Genomic DNA, 12,432 nt, shown 5'->3' on the forward strand with positions numbered 1-12,432 from the left:
TAAATTACAACAATCTTTACCATTCAGTGATAAACAAGCACTTTTTTTACATTTTAATATTTTATGATGTATTTCAATGAGTTGTTATTGTTGCAAACTCCAGTAGAAATTTGAATTGAGATCAGTTTTGGAATAAGGGAAAGTGTATGTGAAAAAAAATTGGTCGAAGGGGGGTCAATTTTTCTCATTTCAGATTTCATGAATAAAAAGAAAATTTCTTCAAACATTTTTTTGAGAGGATTAATATTCAACAGCATAGTGAATTGCTCAAAGGCAACAAAAAAATTTTAAGTTCATTAGACCTCATTCATTCTGTGTCAGAAACCTATGCTGTGTCAACTATTTAATCACAATCCAAATTTAGAGCTGAATCCAGCTTGAATGTTGTGTCAATACTTACCCAACCGTTCAGGGTTCGACCTCTGCGGTCGTATAAAGCTACGCCCTGTGGAGCAGCTGGTTATAGAAATAAGAAAATGGGGTATAATTGCAAATGAGACAACTATCCACCAGATTCCATTGTATGTGGATGTAAGCAACAATAGATCAAAAGTACAGCGATTAAGAATGAGCTTGCACGTGCAGGTTCTATCTACTCCAATATTATTGTCAGTTTTCCTACTGAAGGTCGTTATTTCTCTCCAGGCACTCCAGTTTTTCACCACTTGAAACTGACACAATGAAATAGCACATGAGAGTTGAAACTGGTGTTAAACATCCAATCATTCAATCAAGAATGAGCAACTCTCATATCATATACATGTAGGAAGTTTTAAAAGACAAGAACATGGCATGGCAAACATGTCAACAAATATTAAAACAAGAAATCATTTTACAAATAGCCTGATTTATGACGTTATAATGTTATATTGTAAATCATACCTTTCATTACTTTTATAATACTCATTCAAAAGAATGATTAAGAAAGTTTTGTATTTTCAGCATGAGGGAGGAAAAAGAGGCACAGCAGGTACTGTTGGGTATGACATGAATGTTAAAAGAGCCTGGGAGATGGGATATACTGGTAAAGGAGTCATTGTTACTATATTAGATGATGGTATAGAGAGAGACCATCCTGATCTCATTAAAAATTATGTAAGTTCTTCAGATAATATTGTCTGATTGTTTATGATATGGAATATACTGTAGATTCTTTTATTTTCCAGGATTCCAATTTTCGTAGATTAACGAAAAATTCTACATACAAGTCTATAGAAATTTTCAAATGTAACCAGTCCTATGGAGATCTTAAAATCTTGTTCAACTTCCCCACAGATTAATTTAGACATATTGTCTATTGTGAAGGCCTCTTACTGTATTGAACACTTGCTGTCTTTAGTGTTTTTGTGGTTCTGGGGTTACTGTTTCATTTATGTATCTGGTATACCCCATATCTACTTTACTCATATTCATTAGATATAAACTATATATGATTATAATTTTTCAAAATGAATTATTTATCATTCATTAATGTCTATTGAATATTTCAATAAAAACTTCAAATGTTTTCAAATAAGGTTGCTCATCATTTTCCGTCACCCACACACATATTCTTGGAATTTTAATTTTAATAACATACTACCGGTATATATATTTAGGAAAAGTAGCTACTTAATTTTTCATAATAATTCAATTTTAAAGTATATACGCATGTACATGCCTTCCTTGTTGGTCTGAAGTGGATTTTTCCTTCTATAGTGAAACCTGCTTAATCCAACACCTAAGTATTCCAACATCCTGCTTTAACTGACACATTTTCACAGTCCCAAAATATGCCTATCTTTGCAGAAAAAACCTGAGTATTCTGACACTCTGCTGAATCAGACATTTTTTTCTGGTCCCCAAGTGTGTCGGATAACACAGGTTACACTGTACTGCATACTGAAATAATTTTGTACTTAAACTTGTGTTGAAATATCCTTAACATGGACAAAGCTCATGAATTAAACTTCTATATAAATGGACTCCCTCTCATAAAGGGTCCATGCTTCTCATTCATCAAGTCTCTTTACATGTTAGACTATTTTGTTTATCACTGAAAACATCTGTCCACAATAGATACTGAAATATTTGATAAGCTGAAAATACTTGTAATGTAAGTATTCAGATTAAAACTACAAATATAAATACATTTATCTATCAATTGGCATAAACCGTGGCATAAAGCCACTTGTACATGAAACTTTGCGATGAATTAGGTTAATTCAGAGAAATTGTATACTCGGCATTAAAATTGATTTTTGAGGGGTTCGTCTTTAATTTCCAATTGATGTTGAAAAATACTTAATTTGTATACAAATTTACATTATATACATAAGTGGACTAATAAAATTTAAGTTGATAAATATACATTAAATGAATCACAGTATGGAAAATAATCAGTAAAATTTGAATATAATTCATTGTACCTAGGTTTATACACAGTATCAGATATAACAGTTGTTAAGAGGGCCTTGGGGACCAAGATAAACCGTTATGTATATGAAGAACACATATTTATCAGTAGTATTAGATCATTGATTTTTGGCTGGGAGATTTAAACTTGATACATCACAGACCAGTTTGACTACAGGCTGAATTATCAAGTAGATATGCATAAGACTATAAAAATAAGAAGATGCGTATGATTGTCAATGTCAGAGACAACTACCTACAAAAGTTCAAATGACAAAGTTTAAAGCAATAAAATTAAGAATGGAAATGGTGAATGTGCCAAAGAGACAACAACCCGACCATATAACAGACATAATGTTCATTTTCATACACATTTTTGTTTATATGATGAAAGTTTTAGGACTATTTTCTCCAAGAATTTAAATGAATCCTTTATGTTTACTTACACCAGTTCTTTTGTGTGTCAGTTCATTCGTTCCTTCAAGGTAGTTTTTGATAAAGCTGAACACCAATCAATTTACAACTTAGTACATATGTTCCCTATGATATGATCTTTCTAATGTAAATGCCAAATTTGAGTTTTGACCGTGTGGCCAATATCAGGGTCCACTGAGCAAATAAATTGATAGTGCCCTCTTCAGGTTTTTAGTTTTTGGTCAAGGTAGTTTTTCGTGTCAGCTTGAAATTTGGTACACATGTTCTCTATGATCTTTCTAATTTTAATGCAAAAAAGTTTTGACCACAATTTCATGGTCCACTGAACATAGAAAATGACAGTGCGATTGAGGCATCCGTGTAAATGGACACACGCTTGTTTGTAAATTTGCTCATGTAAATAAACTTCAGAAAAGTATACATTATAAGCCAAGAGTTCAGATCTTCAGCTCACCTTGTCTAAAGGACAAGAGTTAGTAAAAATCATTTGATTTCTTGTTTAAAAATTCTGTTCTTTTAAGATCCTGTCGCAAAAACTAAAAATAATTGGCTGTCATGATATAGCCAGGAGTGTTGAAAGTGGCATAAAAACAAATAAACTTTAAATATCTTACTGCCTATCAACAAAGTCCAATAATCTATGGTTGCACTGAGGATAAAACTAAAAAAAAGCAGATCCTTTGGAAAAGCAATTTTCTATCATAGGTTTTATTCGGTTCATATAAAGAGTCTCTATCAGTATGGATCTGCATTTCAAAATTAAATCTAGTTCTGTTGACATGTATGGAGAATTAATATTGTACTAATTAAACTTATTAAGAACTAAGACTTCAACTCTCAAACAAAGTTGACCTTTGAACAATATGGTCATATACATGTAGCTTTTGACATGTGTAGGTATTTTAATTAACATCCTTCACTTTCAAATTTTTTGTACATGTATGAGCAGTCTTGATGTTGGTCGATCTAGATACTGATATTAAAGTGCTTTTGGATTTATTAGATTTGTTCGTGTTATTTTCAAATTCTATCTTAACATAAAAGTATTTTTCATTCTAAAAAAAGTTAGAGTACATCTGCACTTAAGATAGAAAAATTACCCAAAAACTATATCTATATATATTTTTTTTTCTTTTTTTAATTGTTTGTTTAATTATGCATAATAGGCAGATGCGAAAAAAAAATATTTTATTTGACCTTACAAGTTATACCTTTCAGATTTGTAATAAAACAGGAAACAAGATACACATCTTTGTGGTAATTTTTATTAATAATTTGTGAAAGTATCTGTCTAATTTATAGCAGTGAATGATCTGTTTTATATAATTCTATTACCATTTATAACTAGATCTTATGATAAACAAGTAATTATAATTTTGCATCTAGGGTCAGGTTTTATATAGAGTTTTCATATTCGACAATTAGCAATTTGTATTGCTTATACATATTATGTTGATAGACTGCCAATGACTAACACAGTAATGTCCCTTTGACAGAAAGCATGCATGTAGTTAAATTAAGATGTATGTATTTTAAAAATGATAATTTGAGGGAAAAGTATAGAGATAATAAATCAGAGAGCAGATATTGCTGTTTAACTTAAGATACATGTGTTTTGAAAGGCAGATTGATGATGAAGGATTGCAGAATAAATTGTTATCTTATTTAACAAAGGTATTTTGATGTTCCTTTGCCTGTTCATCTGTCATTCCTTTAGTTCATATGGTAAAATATGTAGGCTACTTATATACATATTTGTTTAGAGGACAGCTGAAGGACGATTTCGGGTGCCGGAGTTGCCTCGCTGCATTGAAGACCCATTGGTGGCCTTCGGCTGTTGTCTGTTCTTTGGTCGGGTTGTTGTCTTTTTGACCCATTCCCCATTTCCATTCTCACATTTACTTTGTGGATTTTACTTGGTCTACATCTTTGATGAATTTTGCCTCTGTATCATTTTGTTAGCTTATCTATAGCACCTTTAATTAAGGTCTGTGTAAAGTCTGTGTTAGAAGTTATGGCATATTGGACAGGAGATTTATAGTAATTTTTGTAATCCTATTTTGGTCGGCTATCGATTATATAGCTAAATTGGTATACATTACTTTTAATTTATACTTTTGTTAATTAACTTGTTTGTATATGTGTCAACTGAGTTTTACAGATAAACATTTGAAATTTAATTATTAAATTGATCGTTCTGTATGGTTAATCAGAGGAATTTAAAACTTCATTTACTAAAATGTTTTTTTTGTAATTAGCAAAACTAATTTGTAAATTCATGAAAGTAATAGATTTAACCCACATCCACACCAAATTAAAAAAAAAATATGTGTTTTGAAAAGTTTTGTGTAAGAGAAAATGGTTTCAGATATTTGGATATTTGTTCATCATACAGTGTCATAAGTTATAAGTCAATAGCTATTACGAATCTTGACAGCAAGCCAATTCTAACCCTTAATCTGACTAAACCTTATCAAGGCCTTTGCTTATGTACCAACCCCAAATGTAATTCCTTGAAAAGTTGCTTTAAAATTTTGCCAGTTAATTCAGTATTGGCATGAGAGCTTAGATACTTAGCAAATTCTGCTATAGCTCCCTTTTAAAAACAAGATTTATTCTCTCATCCATTAAATGATTTATAAAAGGAATGACAGATTTTATTTAGAACTTTTATCCTATAATCCTCTCATTTATCCATTCCCTCAGCTAAAGTTCATAGAAGTTTCATAAGTTTCAGACGTTTTTACCGGTGCTGAGATTCCATGATGTGGTAATTGTTCTTCGGAGACAACAGACATCAATTTAATTATTAAATCAATGCCTAACACAGCTGTTAAATAACAATTTTTTTATTCAATAATGACATTGGATAAAAGGTTTTAATATCTGTATTTGCTGCACGATGTATATTGAAATTCATTTGATAATAGAGTCTGTTAAAATAAAATGAAATTGTATTCTTGTTATTGAGTAGGTGTAGATATAGTTTAATCTCAAGGTTTGGTTTTCATGGAAATAGACAGACAGATAATCCTTTTGACAAGTCTTTTAAAAATAGTACAAAAAATGTTTATTTCACAGTAATTTCTTGTTGTCAACGAGTACATTTCCAAGAAAGTGAAAATTAGGAATATTTTGATGCATTAAATAAGAATAAGTTTTTTTACTAATTATAATTTATAATGTCAGTGTAATATTGGGTTGGCTTTGTGGTCTTTTTTTAATGTTCTTCACGGAGTGCAGTACACCTTAAATTCAATTCCCTGAGGTGTCACAGCAGCGATAGAAAAATTTATATTTGTCAATTTTTTTAATTTTTCCACCAAGCACGCTGAATTTTTTAGGGTAAGAAAAGATAGATTTTGAGAATTTGAATAAGAATGTCATCATATAAAAAGTAATGGAACCTGAGTTTGATGTTTGTTGCTGCTGACGATTTATTTTTCTATGTTTGATTCTACCAAATGATTGATGAATTTTACTACCCTAAATTATAATCTGAAGCGTACCAGAGGATTTATTCCAGAGATTGTTTTTTGATATTTTAAAAGTCCTGAAACATTGATAAAGTTTGAAGAAAAGAAAATCCATGATTGTATAAAAGAGTATTAAATCTAACAAAATTGAAATCTTTATGAGTTATCTGTCAAATTCTGGCTTGATTTTGTGTGAAAAACTGGCCATCAAAAGGAAAGAATTTTATTTTATTATGTAAGGTAATTGGTTACAGCAAAAGAGCATTAAGGTAATAATTTTACATCTGACATCCATGTAAAGCTTACTGTTACAACAGAAATCAATGTCCGTCTATATATTAAGACATATTGCAAGAGTTTATTTCAATTAGAATAGGTTTTTGATTAACTATTAATGTAATCCTTTAAGAGGATTTTCTGGGAAATACTTGATTTACTTACATTCAGAATTTGTCAAGCTTTCGAGGCTCATTTTCGAGGAAAGTATAAAAGTTTAAGTCATGGATAGGAAATTATTTTTGGGTCAGGATACCGGTATTGCTTTCTTTCAGAGAAACGATACATAAATTATTAAGGACCAGTATTAACTAAAGTAACATTGGCACCTAAACTTCTCATAAACCAGTCATTAATTCTCTGTCTTCTGAGCATGTTTGTCAAGCTTTCTAGGAAAGTACAAAAATTTACGTCTTGGAAAGGAAACTGTACTTGTTTTGTGGTCAGAATATTGCTTTCTTTCAGAGAAAGGATATTGATTGCTAGTGTTTTTTTTTAGTCCTCATATACTAATGCACTATTCTTCCTTTTGAATTTCATACAAATAATTATGGACCAGTATTAACTGAAGTAGCATTGGCACCTAAACTTCTCTTAAACCAGTCATTGATTTGCCGTCTGCTGAGCATGTTTTTTTTTTTTTCATCACACATTACTTAGCTACTGTGTTAAAGACTTTTTTTTTATGATGAGTTTAACATTGTCAGCAATTTTCAAATTTGTAGGCCATCATTTCTTCTGCTTAAAAATGGAAAGAAGATTAATCTTAATTATTATATCTGTCTGAAACTTGATCTTTAAAATGGCAATATTTTGTATTTAAAATAGCCTTACACATCCTGTTTGAGTTGTTCTAAATTTTAGTAAGATGATTTGTCCTAAATTTATGACAGAGAAACATTATTTTTATGACTATTTGATAGACTTAATACTTTAGGGGATTTTTTATAGCCATGTAGTGTTCTTTATTTTTTTTGTTCCGTAAGCTTTTAAGAAGACATTATTCGTTTTGTGATTAATATTTACAAGTTCGTTATCAGTATTAGGAGTAATTTTTTAAACAGAAAGCCCTAGGAAATAAAACAAATGAGAAGCAGACAGTTAAAAGTCACATCCATATATATAATGGTATTCTTTTTCATTTAGCAATAACAGGGTTATTGGAAAAAAATGTTATAGAGAATCCCACATGTTTGTATATACAATATCTTATTAATTAGCGTGAGAGTGCTTTATTGAATTTTCCTTCATTTATATGAATTGGAGGTTTATGGCTATTTTATTGGGGTTTTCGGTCTTTGGTTTCATGTCCAGTTGTTTTGTACACAAACAAGTAATGTGAATTGGTTTAAAATTTTTTGTCTACAAGTATTTTAGTCCTATGACATGCTGACTTGGATTCTGTTATGCATGACTTTATTACATAAGACTTTTAATTTGTTTGTAGAGGAATCGCAACTGTCTTTTGTCCAATACATTACATACTGATATTATATTTTCTTCTGTGGGGTGCCATATGGATCTCTTTCCCAATCTGTTTAACCATTGCCGTCATCATCAAGTACAAACTATATAGATTTACATATCTCATCAAACATTCCTAGATATATTTTGAATAATTTAATAATCAGTGTGATTTTGTTATTTTTCAGGATCCATATGCTAGTTATGACGTAAACAACAAAGATAGTGACCCTATGCCAAGATATGACCCCACTAACGAGAACAGGTAAAAAGTCAAGAACAGGTGTTTATTGATGTCATAACATAAACAACAATAAATTAATGAATTAACAAGGAAATTACATTGACTATATCTGTTAATAGCAAATAAACATGTCTAAGATTGTAAACCCACGTTTATTCTCTGGTCTAACAGAGGAAGAGATTAATTTCTCTTAAATAAAGATTATCACCGGAATATGTATTTCTGCAAAATGTAACAGATATTTGAAAAAGTGTGATATTGCAAAATTTATGTAAACCAAGTCAGTAGAGACAATTAGTTTTCCTTGTCATTATATATTAAGTAGAATGTACTTTCCATTTAAGTGAAAATGTAAAAAGTTTATCCAATTAATTCATATTGTCAACTTATGAAATTACAACTTGAACCTCTCTTAAATTAACCATTAGGTGCTAAAATTAACACGAAGAGTGGAGGACAATATTTCATCTGCAGTAAAAATGATGAACAGTTTCACCTTGAAAAAAAATTGCAGTATGATTAATCAATTAAGTTATGTTTACATGTATTCTTATGGGCAAATATTTAAATATCGTGATGTTCAACTTATTCTGCAGCAATGTTTTGTCATTCTTAATTTATGTTCTAATTACATTATCAACCACAGTCAGCAAGTTTTATCAAATTTCTTTGCATCCATTCATTTAAAAATTTTCTAAATAAAAATTGAAGCTGCTTTTAAGTAATTTTGAATGAATGGATTCACAGAAAGTTAGTTAGTTAAAGTAGTGTACATATTCATGCACAATGTCATTTTTTATCTTGATTATTAACTTCACAATAAAGTTGATGTCTAGCTGTTTCCAAATGATTCTTATCGTTTGTTCTTATGTTATGATGTTACACCCATGTCCCCCTCCCATACTTATTATTGGTTTGTCCCTATCATAGGCAATGGGGGCATTAAGTGTTACCCTTGACAGTCCGTCTGTCCGTCCCATTTTCACTTCTGCACTCTGACTTAAGTTTCTTCATCCAATTTTATTAAACTCTTACACTATGGTAAGAACCGATATTAAAACAAGCAGTTAGAGTTCAAATTTAATTTAAGTAGTAAGTCACTTACATTTTGTACCACTCTAGAGTTATGCCCCTTTTTAACTTTTCAAAATTGCAAAGCTCTAGCAGAGGAAGTTGTGTCCTCAGATACAGTATTCTTTTATTGTTATTGTTATGTCATAACTTAGGCCATTTGGTTTCTCATTTGGATTGCTTCACTACACTATTATTTTATTTATTATTACTTTATACTGTTTAGTCAGTTTTTGTTATATCTATTTTGCGTGACTATATTTATGCATCCCGTCATACTTTGAACGACAAAATTATTTCATGTCTACCTGTACGAATTTCAAACGCGCAATTTTACACTAGTACTCAAAACCCTCCTTCCTTGATGGGTGCATTTTACATAGACAAATAAAATCGTATAATATAATCAAAATGAGGATGTTAATTTGATGTGTGCTTCTTCGTTACATTTGTTGTTTTTATAGTGATTAATATGATAACACAATGTTGACTGCTGTACCCCTATTTTTGACATTTTTAACTATTGTGTCTGTTTGTTTTGTTCAAGCATCGGTGACAATATAATGGAATGTGATACGACTGTCATACAAGTGAGAGGTTTGGCTAGCTATAAAACCAGGTTCCATCCACCATTTTCTACATTTGAAAATGCCTGTACCAAGTCAGGAATATGACAGTTCTTGTCCGTTCGTTTTTGATGCGTTTTGTTAGTGTTATTTGATTTTGCCATGTGATTATGGACTTTCCGAATTGATTTTCCTCTGAGTTCAGTATTTTTGTGATTTTACTTTTTTCAGGTGTCAGACCACCAATTAAAAATCCCTATCTGTTAACCAAATTTTGCAATTTTCACAGCTTTCTAAAAATTTTACCTTAAGTTTAACTTCATAGAAACCAGGTATATCCTGAATTGTACATGTATCAGCTTTCTACATGCCAATTTTCACCATACCTTTAAAGCCTTCTAACAAAATAACTGACCTTCAAACAGAGGTACTCCAAAAATAACCCCTGGTTTTCTTGAAATCTTAAATTAGTATACTATTTAGTGCATTAATCCTAAATTTTTAATGCATACTCATAGAAAAGTAAATTTTGGCTCAAAATGGTCTAGATATATTTCTCTTTCACCAAAAGTTTCATTTCTGCAATTTGTTGGTTAGTTTAAGTAAACAAGGACATCAAAAGCACTATTTTGTGTCAGAGTAGGGCTACTTTTACATACGTTCTATTGGTGGTCTGACACCTTCACGTATTGTCATGTGTGGGTCTTCTATAGCTTACTATATGGAATGGGTTTTACTCATTAATGAAGTTGGTACAGTGATCTTTAGTTGCTATCTACATCCACATCATTGGACTAATTGAATAAAAAGCAGGATAGCTGATAAGCAAATAAGCAGGTTGTTTTCAACTTTAATGTCAAAAGAAAAAAAATATGTACATGTATATTAAAAGAAAAAAAGAATACATGAATATATTATTTTTTTAAGTAACAATGCTTTACTTTTTTTTATGACTGACAGCTTTTGAAAGTAACAACTTTATTAACTCTGAAATTAAATATAAAAAAGAAGATGTGGTATGATTGTCAATGAGACAACTGTCCACAAGAGACCAAAATGACACAGACATTAAAGTCTGTTTGGTAATTATTTATCTTATTAATTTATTTCTTTTTAGACATGGAACAAGATGTGCTGGTGAAGTGTCTGCTTCGGCTAATAACTCCAACTGTGTGGTAGGAGTAGCTTTTAACTCAGGGATTGGAGGTAACACATACATGTGTTTTAAAATTTTGATTCAGATTATATCCTGTTTAGTTTGAATGTCAACTATTTTTTTGTTTAAAAAAAACATTATAGGTATAAAAGATGTGTTGGTTATTTTATTTTATATATTTATTTTTACCTTATTTATTATTTTTCTTCAAAAAGGAGCTTTAATATTCATTTCTCTTCTTATTATTAAAGTATACTCTTAGATGATGTCATTCAAATGTATCATCCTAAAATTTTACAATATAATATTAGCCTTCCAGGAAAATGTTTAATCTATATGCATGTACTATTAGGTTTATCAAATTGAAATAGTTGAAGGTGGTACAGTGACCTATAATTGCTTATATCCACGTCATTTGAACTCTGGTGGTTAGATGCATGTCTTGCAATTATGCCACATCTCATTATATTATAGTGTTTTATAATGTTTATACATGTATAAATGAATAAAGACTTCTCTGATTGTGTAATTGATTAGAATTTTAACAAAAATACTATCAAGTCTTAAGTTATTCTCAAGATTAAACAAGTAAACTACAGGTAATTTTGTTCAAAATTGAAATCATTTGTTCACTCAAACTTAGTTCATCTAAAAAATGGAAGTCATCCCAAAATAAAGCTCACTATAGTCTTTATCTAAAATTGCACAGCATATTTGTTTTGTTTATTGAGTTTTTAATGAGAGCAATATTTACAGGTGTACGTATGTTGGATGGTGAGGTATTTGATGCAGTTGAGGCCACATCATTAAGTTTTAATAAGACTCATATAGACATCTACTCCGCCAGCTGGGGACCAGATGATGATGGCAAAGTGGTCGATGGACCAGGACGTCTGGCATGGAAGGCTTTTGAAGATGGAATCAAATATGTAAGGACAATAAACTTGTCAGACAGAACAAATTTCACACTTTCGCACATAGTTTTTGTCCCAACTCCAACAAACAATGTTTGCCATATAGTAGATGAGTAATATTGAGACATGGAGGGATTAAAAGATAAACTATTTATGGAGAAAAGGGAAAAGGGAAATGGATGATGTTTATTTAAACTGCTTGACAATTGAACGATAACCATTTTTAAGACAGAAACTTGCAGTCTTGATTAGAAATCCCATGTTTTCTACATAGATAGAGATCTTAAGTCCCATGGCCCAAGCCATGAACTAGTTAAAAAAACAGGCTGTAGGACATCAGAAATGATCAGTCTATTCTTAACAGTTCATTCTGTATTATTTCAATTATTTCATGATTCTAAAATAAGATTTTCCGGTAAGTAAGTGCTGGTGGTTA

General features: G+C 30.6%; 1 protein-coding gene across 5 annotated transcripts in view; it reads left to right on the plus strand.

Moving 5' to 3' along the window:
* The window catches only part of LOC143072710 (furin-like protease kpc-1), a 56,120-nt gene that overhangs the window by 13,699 nt on the left and 29,989 nt on the right, over positions 1–12,432 (plus strand). For all 5 annotated transcript variants that reach the window (XM_076247795.1, XM_076247794.1, XM_076247797.1 and 2 more), the window contains exons 4-7: positions 943–1,095; positions 8,234–8,310; positions 11,044–11,132; positions 11,839–12,011. In XM_076247795.1, the coding sequence (XP_076103910.1) occupies positions 943–1,095; positions 8,234–8,310; positions 11,044–11,132; positions 11,839–12,011 (492 nt within the window). The remainder of the gene's footprint in view (positions 1–942; positions 1,096–8,233; positions 8,311–11,043; positions 11,133–11,838; positions 12,012–12,432) is intronic.

This window comes from Mytilus galloprovincialis, chromosome 4, assembly GCF_965363235.1.
Source record: "Mytilus galloprovincialis chromosome 4, xbMytGall1.hap1.1, whole genome shotgun sequence".
Lineage (NCBI taxonomy): Eukaryota > Metazoa > Mollusca > Bivalvia > Mytilida > Mytilidae > Mytilus > Mytilus galloprovincialis.